This window comes from Cyprinus carpio, chromosome B17, assembly GCF_018340385.1.
Source record: "Cyprinus carpio isolate SPL01 chromosome B17, ASM1834038v1, whole genome shotgun sequence".
NCBI classification, from domain to species: domain Eukaryota; kingdom Metazoa; phylum Chordata; class Actinopteri; order Cypriniformes; family Cyprinidae; genus Cyprinus; species Cyprinus carpio.
In genome coordinates, this window is record NC_056613.1 from 19,242,376 (window position 1) to 19,258,543 (window position 16,168).

Genomic DNA, 16,168 nt, shown 5'->3' on the forward strand with positions numbered 1-16,168 from the left:
CAACTGAAAATACAATTTGCAATTAGTCCAGAAAATCCTTCCATTAATTCTACTGGATAGTGCATAATGGTAGAAATTATTTTGAATTTTAGTCTATTAAGAGTCCTATTTATGTGCATGTAGTACAATATATCAGTTACTTATTTATTTAATTGATTTTTTTGTTTTATTTTTTATTCATGTAGACCAAATATTTATCTTAACATTTAAATTTTAATATCTGCATTTGTCGGTTATCATCAGCAATTAAATTAAAATATTTACCTGCTTATCGGAATCAGACAGAATTTGTAATACCAGTGCCATTATAGTCATTGAATGATTACCCAGTTTTGTTGACTTAAATCTCTGTCCATGTTTTTCTCATTTGCATGTTGTTTCTAGTTAATTACAGAGAAGAAGACCTTTTACTTGGCTGCAGACTCACCAAATATCCTGGAGGACTGGATCAGAGTTCTCCAAAATGTTCTCAAGGTCCAAGCCAGTGGACCAATTTCCATGGATAAAGAAGCTAAGCCCACGGTGCGAGGCTGGCTAACTAAGGTAAGAGCCCACAGGAGTGTTATTAAAGCAATAGTTTACCCAAAAATGAAAAGTTTGACATCATTTACTCATCCTCACGTCATTCCAAACCTGTATCAGTTTCTTTCATATGCTGAACACAAAAGAAGATATTTTGAAGAACCAAACAGTTGTTGGTCCCCATTGACTTCCAGTGTAGGGAAAGAAATACTATGGAAGTCAATGGGGACCAACAACTGTTTGATTACCAGCATTCTTCAAAATATCTTCTATGTTCAACATAAGAAAGAAACTCATACAGGTTTGGAACGACATGAGGGTGACTAAATAGCTAATACTCTTGAATAGGTATTAGCTTGTGACGTTAGCCGGTGTCAAATGGGTATGTTTATAATGGCATGATTTGTCTGTTTGAATGCATTTGATTTGACTATACATTTCAGTTTGACGAATAAACTGCAAGCAATATAAACCACATATTTAATATATTGAGCCTGTTTACATCTGGTATTAAGATCCTGTTTTGCATCATATTTCTCTCCATATTTTTGACGATGTCTTTATTTTTCTACAGGTGAAACATGGTCATTCAAAGCTTGTGTGGTGTGCTTTGATTGGGAAAGTCTTCTACTACTACCGAAACCAGGATGACAAGGTGGATATATTTAGCTTCATTCAATTCAAAGTGATTTTAGTTTCCATGAAAGTTCATGTGTGTATTTTAAATGTTAAAAATTAAAAGTAGGCTATATATTTAGGTACTTTGTAAATTAATTTTTGCTTAAGATGCTATTGTGCTGAGATCAAATATGTGTTTGTGGCAGTTCCCACTGGGTCAGCTACGTGTTAGGGAAGCACGGGTGGAAGAAGTGGACAGGTCATGTGACTCTGATGAGGATTATGAAGCAGGTGGGCGGGGCTTCCTCTCCTCTCACTTCACTTTAGTGGTTCATCCCAAAGAGCAAAGCCCCACCTACCTGCTTGTCGGCACTAAACAAGAAAAGGTACCACTTACACCACAAACACAATCTGAATTTTGCCTAGCATGTACTTAAATGCTGCTTTTTGTTTATTATAATACAATATGTAAAATACTTTATTCATATGCAAATCCATTCTCCATGAAGGTATGTGATTATTAGTGTTGTTAAGCACAACACTTTGCTATGATGACAGCATTAATATTAAAACAAGTCAGCTTGTCAACAAAATTACATCAATAAAACCAGAAATATACAGTTATATAGCTTTCAAAAGTTTGGGGTTGGTAGGATTTTGCAATGTTTTTGAAAGAAGTCTCTTATGCTTACCAGGGCAATTTTTATGTGATCAAAGATACATTAAAAACAATAATATTGTGAAATTTTATTACTGTTTAAATGACCTTTCAGGATTATTTGATGAACAGAAACAGCATTTAGCTTAGTTTGCACAGTAGTCTGTGACTCAAAGGAAACATCTAAATGAACTGATTGACTACATTTCTAAATTCTAATACTACTCTGCTACTCTTTGGGGAAAAAATGCATGTTTCTGAAATTGGTACATCAGTTCTTTTACTGGTATTTTTATACTATTTTTTAGTATAGTATACTATTTTATAATTTTTAATACTAATGTTATACTATAGTATTTATTTTATATTTTGAGTTAGCTTTTTTTATATAATTTTAGTTTTAGTAATTTTATGGGCTTTTTGACATTTGTTTTAAATAATTTTTATTTAGCTTTCCTTTTTAATTTTTTAATTTAAGTTTCAGTCATTTTAGTAGTACTTTTTATACTTAATATCAATTAGTTGCCAAACAGGATTTCTGATTTTTCATCTAATATCATATAACATATAATATATTATTTCAAATTTATTTCAATTAACAAAAATGACTTTAATAGTTTAACAATAACACAGGGTTCCCACGCTTCAGACACATGGATCCAAGGCCTGAAAAGTACTTGAAAGCAAATATAGGTCCTTGAAAGTGCTTGAAATAAATTTTGAAATAAATTTAGTTTAGTAGAGTGGTTCCTATATGCGCTGTCAAAGGCAAAACAAAACAGCGCTAATGATTGGGGTGGAGATGGGGTAGCGCAAGATAAAATCGCAGCCCTCATGAACCTATGAAGAAGCAGTGCATTTGCGACTAAAAACTACTGTGTGCGACTATAAAAAAATGTTTAGGAGCACCAGTGCAAATGACCCAATTGGCATATTTGTGTTTGCGCTGAGGGAAGCTTCAAAGGTTTCTAACATACTTACAACGTGTTTTTGCAGCGGTGAGTAATGTTTCACAGACATATCTGTTGATTCATTGAACACAACGTTAATCAGAATCCACTCACTGCTCAAAATGCTGTTCCCTTTCTAGCTTTCAGGAGACTCTATGATAATAACCGGAGACGTTCCCTTTCGAACATTCACAAGACATCGTGGAGGTGATTCCCTGTAAATCAAGCGTAGAGCCATTTAACCACTTTTTATTAATTTAAAAAAATTGAGAAATTCTTCCCAATTTTAATCTTTTACAAGAATTACAGCAAAAACGAGTTTGATACAAGAATATGTATTTTTTATCAGTATTTGAGAAATTCAAAATTCCTTTGAATACGACTGCTCAAAATGGTCTAAATTTATGATAAATTTATAAATTTTTAATGTAAATGTTAAGTGTAAGTAAAATGTTAAGTACTGTAAGAGGTCTTTCATGACGCTACATATGCTAGGGTGTGAATTTGATAGGTGCTTGATATAAAATAAATGGTGCTTTATAAAGTCCTTGAATCTGGTGTTCATGAAAGAGTGGGAACCCTGATAACATGACTGAGCCACATTACTTATGTTTTTCAGCATCACTTCAGCTGTTCAATAGTGTTACTCCTTTTGGTAAATGAAATTAATCTCAGTTATACATCCGCATTCAAACCTAGTCTTTTGCTGTCTTTCTCATAGGACACCTGGCTGTACCACCTGACCGTCGCGGTGGGCAGTTGTGCCAGCTTGAGAGTGGGCACAGAGTACGAGCAGCTGATTGGCAAGCTGCTGGATGTGGATGGAGACCCAGGTCAGTTACTTTTTAATATCCACCAACCACACACTTCTACAACATGTACAACTGCTTCTCAAGTCACTTGATGGATGGTTTTAAATGGAGACAGACAGATTGAATGACTCTATTTAGACCCCAGACAGTGTTTACGACCAGTACTTATGGCCTGATAACAGCTGTTGTGCCATTTTAATTTGTTTTTCAATCTGTTGTATGTTCATGCATGCAGACTCTGCTCTGTGGAAACGTGAAGTGTTGTGTTTCAGTAAAGAGGGTCTGCGGTACCCTCTCACCACGCTGCCCTCCGAGGCTCTTCAAACAGAGGCTCTCAAGCTCTTTAAGGTGAACGCTCTCGTCTGTGACTTCTTTTACTCTCACATTCACAAACGCTCTAGTCTTTATGTCCTCTTGTTGTCTTTATCTTCCTTGAAGAGTCACTCCATCTCTCAAAACACTTCTAAGTTGTCCTTGTCCTCCTCTCCTGAGGGTTGATGGTGCCGTCCTGTCCCTGTGTGTAAGAGAGCTACTGTGTCTCCCACAGCAGGATCAAAGGCTGTGATGGGAGGCCTGGTGCTCATTATAGCGCAGGAGATAATGAGCCGGATTTGGCTCTGATTGATGTAAAAAACCTCTCTGCAGTGTAGTCATGTTGGGGAAGCTGCTTTGAAACTGTCAAGATACATGCTACTCATAATTTATAGTAGTTCAGACTACACTTTCGAAACAGTAGTGCTTGGATACGGTACTCGTAATAAAATCAGAGAAGGTTTTTTTGCACATAACATTTAGGATCTCTATTACGGTGTCAAATGGGAACACATAAACTAAATCATGGCTAGCAATTTAGAAAAACAACAACTCTAAACTGAAGCAGAAACAGCTGCTGGTAACAAAATAGCAGGCTGGTTGATGAGCAGTATAATTTGAATGCACATGATGAAATTAAATGAGCACGGCATAAACTACCGTTTAAAAGTTCGGGGTCAATAGTAAATGTGGGCAGTATATTAATAAAAATATTAATATGCACAACTGCTTTCAAAATGGATCATAAGAAATCAAATCAGCATATTAGAATGATTTCTAAAAAATCATTTGACACTGAAACTTGAGTTATGGCTGTAAAATTCAGCTTTGCCACAGAAATAAAAGTTATTTTAAATTATAAAACTATTTTACAATATTACTTTTTGCACTGTATTTTGGATCAAATATATGCAGCCTTGTTTACCAACCTTAAACCAAATTATTTAAACAATTAATTAGCCTGGATGATATATTAATATATTAACGTAGTGTCTCCTTACCTGAACATGAGATGGCTTGTTCATTCTGAGTGTTGTTCAGATTTAAAATCATCTCATTTTTAGTCTAAACAAGAATCCAAAATAACTAACAAGCCAACTAATTTGAAAATGAAGTGAGCAAATCAGGTATTTTATTCATGAATGTACAATTATTAATGAATAGTAAGACAGTGTAAGAATTAAGCATGCATAAAAACGGCCAATGATACAAATAAAATGACTTAATACAATCTGTTATGTTTGTATTGTTTATTATATTTAAAGTATTTATTAATATCTTGAATTAGGCAAGGTTTAATTTATATATTTTTATTTTATTAAGTTTTTCATTTCATTTTAAGTTTTAGTAATTTTGTTATGTACTTATGTCATTTTTTGGGGGGGTGTTAATATTTCTGTTCAGCTTTTATTTATTTATTTTTCAAGTTAAAGGGATACTCCACCCCAAAATGAAAATTTTGTCATTAATCACTTGCCCCCATGTCGTTCCAAACCCGTAAAAGCTTTGTTCATTTTCGGAGCACAATTAAAGATATTTTGGATGAAAACCGGGAGTCTTGTGACTGTCCCATAGACTGCCAAATAAAATACACTGTCAAGGTCCAGAAAAGTATGAAAGACATCGTCAGAATAGTCCATCTGCCATCAGTGGTTCAATCTGAATTTAATGAAGTGACGAGAACACTTTTTCTGTGCAAAGAAAACAAAAATGACTTTATTCAACAATTTGTCTCCTCTGTGTCTCTCCACATCACTGTAGCACCATTTTGGAGAATATCCCATATGTGTTTTCTTCACATACAAAAATTATTCTCGTCGCTTCATAACGTTACGGTTGAATCACTGATGGCAGATGGACTATTCTGACGATGCTTTTCATACTTTTCTGGACCTTGACAGTGTATTTTACAAACCTCCCAGTTTTCATCCAAAATATCTTAAATTGTGTTCCGAAGATGAACAAAGCTTTTACGGATTTGGAACAACATGAGGGTAAGTGATTAATGACAAAATTGTCATTTTAGGGTGGAGTATTCCTTTAACTTAAACTTACTTTATTTTTTTCATCTAATATTTGTTTTATATTTCATTTCAACTTTATTTTAATTAACAAAAACATTCTGTAATTTTTTAGTGTTACTTAACAATACCAACACTGCTTATAATGTATTTAGATAAATATCTAAATATTATAAAAGTCATGCTCAGCAGTTCACAAAACAGAGGAAAAATAATAGATCTGCTTTGTCATTTTTGGGCGAAACACTTATGATGCTGAAATCTCATAGTAGATTTATAAATCAGGATGATACATTTCTTCAGTTGTGAATAACTAGGTTGTTTTGGTTGAGTGAATTATTTAATGACTTAATGACATAACAAAAATATAGTTGCTTGATGCCACCTACTGACTTAACCATGTAAACTGCAAAAAAAGTAGCTAAACAAATCAGGGAATGAATCAGAATGAAGCTTTTTGGTATATGGATTCAAACGATTCACAAGAATGAATCACAATCCTAACTTCAACACAGACTTTCTAGGAGAATGCGCTTATGTTCACTTAATTGTGCCCCATTTGTAAATATGTAAATAATGTGAAAATAAAGTTAATTAGGGTTTGTTACAGTTATCCATTCGGCAAGAAATGCAGTTAGTAGCATCACTACTTCTAGTACTGACTTCTCAACAAGTGGCTCTCAGCACTTTGTGTGGGAAATGGCACTAGCCCTGTAATGTCTCTTTTTGAGGACAGGCCTAAACATTTCATTCTGAGTTCAAAGAGGATCGCTGACAGCGTTTGGAGAGATAGTCTCATTCCAGTTACCCGTAGTTTCTCCTCAGGCTCCCGTTTTCTATTGAGAGCCCTGTTCTCCAGAGGTTTGCAGACATTATGCCCTATTGACAGTTCAATGGCGTATCTTCGAGGGCTAGCATCGTGCGCAGCCCTCAGTGCTCTTTGAAGATCAGAGGGGCTTTTTAGGTAGTCATTTGATACTGAAAGAAAAAGCCTCCCACTCTGAAGTAATGAATGGGGGGTTGACAGCTACATCCTGACTTGATTTAATTTGCATTGTCAGAATTTCTGTACGAACAGAAACGGAATGTTAATAAGAAATAAAGCGTGTTGTTGCAAGCACTGTCTCTATGGCTACAGAACCAGCTGTGTGCGCTAACATACTGTGTAAGGAGTTCGCCATCTGCTGGTTGTACTGTTCACATCACAGATAGTAGTGCCATATATTTCTATTTCTATTTTCTCTCTCCGCTCATATGGTTTTAAAAAGCTTTTATTCCAATTTCAAGATAAAAATCTATTTAACGGCTCTTTAAATGTCATGTGGTGTCTATCAAGTAAAAAATAATATATTTTTCTTGCATCTTGCATATCAAAATTTATAAAATTTAACTAAATTATAAATTAAATGTATAATTAATTAAATGAATTATAAATCAAAATTAAATTTTATTTCTCCATATATATACTATATTTGGGGTGGCCGTTACACCTAATTACATTTCACAACCTGAACTAACTTTGTGTGATCATAAAAAGGTCCAGTTATCTGGCATTGTCATGAACAGCATTTTTTTTATGTATTTTTGTATAAACTAATGAATGAGGGAAAAATGTAGTGTCATTGACCCACACACATACAAATAAGTTATCATTTTGCCCCCCTGGTAGTCATGTCAGCTGTTCATCAATGTGCTGGTGGAGTCTCCCTCCATCGACTACCACACCTCGCTGGCCCAGAATGCACTGCAGGTGTGCCTAACACATCCAGAGCTGCAGAATGAGATGTACTGTCAGCTGATCAAACAGACCAACTGCCGCACTCCTCACAACTATGCCCTCACGCAGGTCAGTGTCATATTTGTATACACACATTTCACACTGTATCATCATATGAAGTGTTTAATGTTTCTATATCTCGCTGCTCTTCTTTTTCTTTCTCAGTGCTGGCAACTGTTATCATTGTGTGTAGCTCTCTTCCTGCCTCAGCACCATTTCCTGTGGTACCTCAGACAGTACCTGCAGCGGAATGCTGATCCCAGGTCACTGGCCACACACACACTCACACACACACACACACACACACACACACACACTCACTCACTCCATGAAGTACAATGTCTAATACATTTCCGTCTCAGACTAATTCTCAAATATATATTTAAATTTATAATATATACAAATAAATCTGAATATATAGTTTGTGAATAGTTGTAGTATTATATACAGATATTTGAAATTACAACTATATATTCAGGATTATAACTGTATATTTTTATTTATTATAAATACATAAATTGTGACCCTGTGACCCCATAAAGGCCAATTTCTTGAAATTGAGATTTATACTTCATCTGAAAGCTGCTTGTTAGGATATGACAATATTTGGCTGAGAACTATTTGAAAATCTGGAATCTGAGTGTGCAAAAGAAAATCAAAATATTGAGAAAATCGCCTTTAAAACTGTCCAAATGACATTCTTAGCAATGCATGTTACTAATCAAGTTTTGAAATATTTACGGTAGGAAATTTACAAAATATCTTAATAGAACATGATATTTACTTAATATCCTAATGATTTTTGGCATAAAATAAAAATCCATAATTTTGACCCATACAATGTATTATTAGCTATTGCTATATACAAAATATACCCATGCGACTTATGACTGGTTTTGTGGTCCAGGGTCACATTTATAATATTGTTCTGGTTTATTCATTATTTATAAATACTGTATATTTTAAGAATTTACCTTTTATACATTCAGATTCATAACTATATGTTCAGATTTATACACCACTATACACCACTGTTTACAATTCCATTTACATTACACATGTTTTACATTTAAATGTATTTGAAAGAAGTCTTTTCTGCTCACTGAGGCTGCATTCCTTTCAGCAAAAACACAGTAAAAACAGTAATACTGTGAAATATTTTTTTAAACTTAAAAGATATTTTAAAATGGTTCTTTAGAAATCATTCTAATTTAAAAAGCATTTATTTGAAATCTTTTGTAACAAAGTTGTTACTGTCATATTTTAATCAATTTCATTAATTTCTTGCAAAAAAAGGTTTTTATTTTATTTTATTTTTATTTTATTTTTTACAATATCTGGTGTTTGGCCTCTCATAATTTAAGAATGTCATATACAGTATATCTTACTTAATGAATTAAATTAAAAAAAGGCTGCTACAAAAATAATAAGAAAAAAATAGGGAGTTTTGATGTGCTTTCTGCAAAACAAGACTTAAATACCGATATGAATAAGGGTTTTTGCAGTGATGCCTCATGTAATTGAATTTGAAAGCCTCCGTTTATGTGTGTACACCCACAGGACTGAAGTGGGGAAGTATGCTGTGTACTGCCAGCGCTCGGTAGAGAGAACATTACAGAATGGAGAGAGAGATGCAAAGCCTTCACGAATGGAAATTCTGTCTATTCTGCTGAGAAACCCCTACCATCACTCGCTCCCCTTCAGCATACCTGTTCACTTCATGAACAACACTTATGAGGTATACACAAACACGTTCGGTTCCCATTGATCTGGCACTCTATAAAGCCCACTGTATCATGCTTGAGACACAAATTTCTAAGCCCTGTAAATTATCAACATAAATAACTAATAATCCTGTTGTACACAATCTACTGCATCCCTTCTGCCCTCTGAATCACAGTCTCTATATTTTTTAGTCTTTTTTTTTTCTTGTCTTTGTGTTGTGAAATCTTTACTACTTTTCATGAAGTAAAGTTAAGAATAATTTTATTGTTAGTAATATTTCATGATGAATATTTACTGGACTAAAGCAACTTTTAGAAAAAAAAATGTTAATGTTAATTATCAAATATGATCAGGCTTTTGTTTATTTGTGCATCTGTCAGTCATCATTATATTGCATTGCAATATATGTTTTGCCCCCTCAATTAAACTGCAGATATTTTATCATATAAATAAGCATTTAATATCATCTTGCTAAGACATAGGCATATTATTGGGAGATATTGAGTGATATTTATATGCATTTTAAAGTAGTATTAAAGTAGTCTGCTGTACTGTTATAAAAACCACATTGATTCACATTACAAGTTATCAGAATTACATCTAACTTTTTAGCCATATAAATAACAACTGCGCCATAATTAAAATGTTTTTTTTTTTTTTGCACACTTTGGCCCTCTGAATAAAACTTAATATTCTTATATATCACACACAATATGAACCATAAAAGCCTGATGCATGAAATATGACACTCAACAAAAACACAATTGCATTTTTAAAAAGAATATTATGTGTGAAGTTTCAATAGACCGTTCCATTAAAAAAAAAAAATCAATCAATAAATACTTTTTTTCCTGTTAACACTTGGTATTAAGATGCATTCAGGATTTTAGACCCCATTTACACCTGTATATGATGCTGGAATGGCGTTAAGAAGAAAACAAACAAACAAACACCTGAATTCAGCATTGACTACTCATGATATGGCCACAAAGATGGATGCTAATGTCAGGTGTAAACAGTGTCTTTGATATGTTTTACTATAGCAGGACAGGCTTTCAGAATGCTGCTGCCTCTTACCTTCCTCCATCTCTCTCTAGGTTGTAGGTTTTGATGGTTCCACCACAGTGGAGGAGTTCCTGAACACAGTCAACCAGAGAGCAGGCATGAGGAAGCCACAGATTTCAGGCTTTGCGCTCTTCACTGACGACCCCTCTGGAAAAGATCTGGAGCATTGCCTGCAGCCTAGCAATAAAGTATAATATGAACATTAAATATCAGAGCTTTTACAAGTACAAAAACATTTTAGTCTATATATATTCTATGCTGCAAGAAAATTAAAAGGATGCTTTTTTATCCTCTGCTGCAGATTTGTGATGTGATCTCAAAGTGGGAACAGGCACTGAAAGAACTTCATCCTGGAAAATATGAGGGAACACGCATTGTCCGTCTCACGTATAAAAGCAGGTTTGTTTGAGAAACTGTGGTTTTGTATCTATCCAAATTAAGTATTAAGAATGTTTTTTGTTAATAGATTAATAATGTTAGGGTTTTAAAAGTATTCAATCTTCCTTGTAGACTGTGTTTCCGAGCTCAGGCTAAGGGGGAGACTGAGCGAGAGCGCCTCCTGCTGGCATATCAAGTAAATGAAGAGGTACAACAAGGGCACTTCCCTGTCAGTAAGGAACTGGGCCTGGAGGTGGCTGCGCTGATGGCACAGGTGTGTGTTAAAGTGGATCAAGTGTATTTGAAGTGGTGGATCACAAATACACCTCACTCACATTTATCTTTTAGGTCGAGCATGGTGACCTTGACCGCCCAGCAATGTCTCCCACTGGTTCTTCTCAGTCAAAGACCCAACAGGTCCTTCTGCAGGTACTGGAGCGGTTTTACCCTAAACGCTACAAGCAGGAATGCAGCATCGAGCAGCTTAGGTAAATTCACATTTACTTGATTTTGTGTTCATTATAATCACTTCATGATTATATTATATTACATTAGTGGTAATTAATCTTTAGCAGTTTATTATATATTTATTTTGAATATGCATGATATATGATATAACTTTATTTTGTTTCAGTATGTTCATTCACAATTATTATGTATCACCAGATCTCATCATATAATCTCATATAACAAAATAAAAATTTTCACAATTTCACAATAATTTTCAATTTTCAAAAAAAGGATGACATGATTGATTGAAAAATCATTGATCGATTTTTGTGTGCCTTATTCAATTTTAGGACAACTTTATGCAATTAGTATTATGTATACTACTATTAATAATGCAAAGTAGGAAAATTTTATTTATAGAGCACATTTAAATTCAGCTTACACTGACCAAAGTGCTGTACAAAACAATCATAAAGTACAGTAAAATATAAAATAAAACAAAGATAACAATTACTAATCCATAAATTAAAAATCAGGAAATATGTATAATTTTTATACAATAGTATGTATTTTAGAATAATTATATAATAAATTGTAATGAATTAATAATTAGAATAATTTATCTTTAATTTATTATGTATAATTTTCAATTTATATAAATACAGCTTTTTGAAATAATTTATTCATGTTTGACCAAATAATGCCCCATTTACAAATTAAAATATAATAACACTGTACATTATGTATACATTTGTAATATATCTTTAGCATTTAATTATATAAAATTTAATTTAGTAAAAATATATTTTAATATATAAATGCAGCTTTGTGGAATAATTTTTAACATATAATAATTTAGTTTTATACTAATATTTGACCATAGAATGCCCTATTTTACCATATTATACTTACCATATCATTAACTGTAATATGATATGCTCACTGTTGTTTTTCTTTATTTAAAAAGAACATGTAATCTAAAATGATCACTGGATTGAACTTTATACAAACACTTTACTTTGTTAATTCAATCACAACTTTGTCCCACAGGGAACTCTCTGAGCGTTTGGCCACTAAGTGGTCTGTCCTTCATGGGTGCACAGCCTCCGAATGTGTAAGAATCTACCTGACCGTGGCCCGCAAGTGGCCTCTGTTTGGGGCCAAGCTGTTCAGTGCCAAGGTAAGATCAGATGTACAGTAGATAAGGTGACCGTTTCCTTAGCCACTGACAAAACTGACTGCTATTTTCTACACAACCTTGACCACCTAAAAAGATTTTCAGATGTATGTTCACAAGAGGGCTGTTAAAACATGACAGAATTTCTCCTTTTACTCCCACTCTGTTGGTGCACAGCCATTGCCTCCCTCTTCACTGGAGCAAACCCGAGTGTGGCTGGCTGTTAATGAGGATGGGCTGAGTGTTCTGGACTACACAATGGTGAGTGAATGCAGATACTTGCTTTAGATATAATTTCAGAAAGTAAGACTGCATTAAAGGAATATTACGGGTCATTTACATCTTAAGCTCTTAAGTGCACTGTTGATTACCACAGAAAATAATTTAGGCTCCCACAGGTTGTAAAAACAAAGAAAAAACATGCTTTTTTAATGAAAGCCTAGAAGTTAAGTGTGCAGCACCACAAATATTAAACTATAATACAGTTTTGAAAATGTAACAGGAACAAGGAATAGGATGTAACTGTAAAGTACCTCTGTAAATATGTATAAACCTGTACAATACATAGAGCTAATTCCAAGAAAATGTAAGGTTATAGCATACTGTTTTGACAATAAAAATAAGCAAATACTCTGCTACTGATCTCAACCAATACATCATATAGACCAAATTATTTTATCAGAATCTTAAGTAATATTCAAAAGCCTTCACGGTTCCATGACATCCCCACCATTTTTTAAAACATTGATCGCACATTACCAATCGTTACCAGATAAACTACATGTTTATCCATGTAGAAAAGTAGTTCTACCTCAAGTGAAAAATTTAGTAGTTTAACAAAAACATGAGCTTCATATTTCTGCTTTAAACTCTCCTGTTCAATTTTAGTTTAGTTTAGTTCTTCCATTTTCTAGGTTTCAAGAACTATATTATATTTATCTGGCACTTAGAGGGCTATATTGGCAGGTGTGCTTGTTTGAATAGCTGTAGTCCTGATATCTTGCCAAGTTGGCTGTATTCTGACTTGGAGAGGTCTGATTGTTTTGAAAATGAATAAACAGGGTCAGGCAGACTCTGTAATTTTCTGTTTTCTATTTTTATATCTCTTTTGCTTTAACTTCTTCATCCACTCACTATTCTCACCAGCTCACAGAAATAAGAAGATACAGAAAAAGATAGAAATATTGTTATATATTATTACAATTTATTTGTATTATTATGACTTATTGTTATTAGTATCAACTGTATTGTATTTTGATAGATTTTAAAATGTAGCCTTCTTATTGTGTAATTAATGTGATTGTCATTTCTCCAGGTAATGATGTTGGAAACAGTTGAGATACTTAATATTTTTGTGGAAACCATAATACATTTTTCAGGATTTGTTAATGAACAGAAAGTTCAAAAGAACAACATTTATTTGAAAAAAAAAAAAAAAAAAAAAAAAATTATATATATATATATATATATATATATATATATATATATATATACACACATCTTTGGCGAATAAAAGTATTAATTATTTAAAAAACAAGCAAAAAAACAGAAGTGTTTATATTTGTTTTTGTAAATATCTCAATTTGTGTGCTCTGCTTTTCTTCAGCACCCGTTAGTCACATATCCATACCATTCAGTGATCACCTTCGGAGGCTGCAAGGAAGATTTCATGCTAGTGGTCAGCCAGATTAAAGACCAGGCTTTGGCCAAGAAGACTGTGGATAAACTTTTATTTGCAATGGCTAGACCAAAGGTAAGACCTGCTAAGTCACAAAAGGTAAAACACATTTGAACCGCATTTCTAAATGAAGCCAGTAAAGACAGAATTCTGATGTGGTGCTTTTAGCATTACATTTTATGACCCATCTTAAAAATCTGATCTGAAGTGTGTGGGGGTGAAATCAGAACCTTAAAACAGCTTAAAACCTGAGTTGAACTCCTACATCCCCCTTTGAAACCACCATCTGAAAGACATCCAATGATAAAAACAGGTTTTTCAATCAGAGTTTCACAGCATTACGTGATACAAGAAGTGCTTATGAGCTCGTATATCTGCGGTTTGTTGTCTTTTTGGCCTGATACAGTAAGAGCAGGTTAAATGTTGAAATATTAATCTACTAAAGACCTCCTGGTTCCCTCTCTCTCTCTCTCTCGCTCTCTCTCTCTCTCTTTCAATGCTGTAGATCCTGGAACTGACGCTTCTCATGGCTAGTTATATTAACTACTGGACCTCCAACTTACCAGGAGCTGGAAACCAGACTCAAGGCTCAGTGCTGGGGCCTCAAGGAGACAGGAAGCTCTGGGACATTGACAGCCGTCACTTCCCCTCAATGACATACACCACCAAAGGCCCCACTCTCCTTTAAAACCTCAGTCTCCAGGTGTCTGGATACATCACATGGTCTGCAAACAAATAATAACACATTTTAGGAAATGTTTAAATCATTTACTTTGGGAAACAATTCAAAGATTTTGTGTTTGAAGTTATTTATTGTGCAAAACAGACACTACCTGCACACTGTTCGTAGTCCAAATACAAAAAAAAATCACACATTTTTTTTTTTTAATGGAGACTCATAGAAACCCACCCTGAGAAGATCACCCACAAAGTCAGAGCAGATCCAAGAGTATTTCATTCTTGAATGCTAAAAGGTTTGGCGTTCATTTTTAAGGAATTAGAGCTTTTAAACTGGACGTCCAGTTAAAGGCACGGTTTGACTTTTTCATTTGTGCGTAACATGATTTTATTTCTGTCTTTGTTTGAATTTTTAAATGTTTAGTTATTTGTTGTTGTTGTTTATATTGGTTCAGGACATTTCCACTGTTTAACAGTACATTAATTAATGATACCATCAGTAATTTGAAGTTTATACAGTGAATATGAGAATGTGTAGAAACATTACACAGATCATCTCTAACACATTAGCACATTTAGCAGAAACTAGCTAACCGGTATATAAAGGACAGTCTTTTGTGCCAAGCAGGAAATGACTTGAAAATGACATCAGCACTATGTGAAGTTATAGAGTTTGGGTTAAAATTTGTTTTCTCATTTCTTTTGTGCCATTTTCCATAGTACTACCAAGCATGCTTAATCTGAGCCAAACTGTTCATGTAGTGACAAGTTTTATGTCATACAGTAGTTGCAGAAAGGCACACATTTAGGCTACTTCATATTTACTCGCTAGCCATAGTCTTGCCTCTTGTATAAAGAAAAAAGAAAACAGCCACACATTTCTCAACATGACGTTAATATGTGCAGGATCATGTATTTTCGTGAAGTCTGTTGCTTGAAAATGTCCATAGTCATACTGATATTATGATGACATCATTTTTTTATTAGATTTCTTTTTTAAAATCATTAGGTCTTAGCATATTTACCATAAAGTGCATGCTTTCAACCATAGAGGAAAAAAAAAGGTTTTTCCATAATTCATAAAACTTAATAAATACAAGTACAGTCTACTTTGTTCAATAAATAAAAAATAGTAATAATCATCAAGAGTGTTTCAGAAACTGATAATTGAAAAAAGTAGGTAAAGACACACTGTACCAATAATGTGGCAGATTTTGAAAGACTGGAGGATGTACGGATGAGTTTTGAAAGAGAGCTGTAATAATGACTTGAATTATTCTATGAATCAAACCACTGTCTCTGTATTTTAAATATTTATTTTGTCAGTTTTTAAACTTTGCTTTTTTC

At 33.7% G+C, this 16,168-nt stretch overlaps 1 protein-coding gene across 1 annotated transcript in view; it reads left to right on the forward strand.

Moving 5' to 3' along the window:
- plekhh1 (pleckstrin homology domain containing, family H (with MyTH4 domain) member 1) overlaps nt 1-15,990 on the forward strand; it is a 40,027-nt gene extending 24,037 nt beyond the window's left edge. The window contains exons 15-30 of the mRNA XM_042742675.1: nt 385-543; nt 1,097-1,177; nt 1,347-1,526; nt 3,470-3,581; nt 3,796-3,908; nt 7,563-7,739; nt 7,836-7,933; nt 9,231-9,408; nt 10,493-10,648; nt 10,762-10,859; nt 10,971-11,112; nt 11,187-11,326; nt 12,339-12,468; nt 12,643-12,726; nt 14,072-14,218; nt 14,649-15,990. Coding sequence (XP_042598609.1) covers nt 385-543; nt 1,097-1,177; nt 1,347-1,526; nt 3,470-3,581; nt 3,796-3,908; nt 7,563-7,739; nt 7,836-7,933; nt 9,231-9,408; nt 10,493-10,648; nt 10,762-10,859; nt 10,971-11,112; nt 11,187-11,326; nt 12,339-12,468; nt 12,643-12,726; nt 14,072-14,218; nt 14,649-14,831 — 2,178 coding nt within the window. The 3' untranslated portion in view covers nt 14,832-15,990. The remainder of the gene's footprint in view (nt 1-384; nt 544-1,096; nt 1,178-1,346; nt 1,527-3,469; nt 3,582-3,795; nt 3,909-7,562; nt 7,740-7,835; nt 7,934-9,230; nt 9,409-10,492; nt 10,649-10,761; nt 10,860-10,970; nt 11,113-11,186; nt 11,327-12,338; nt 12,469-12,642; nt 12,727-14,071; nt 14,219-14,648) is intronic.
- Nucleotides 15,991-16,168: the final 178 nt, after the last annotated feature.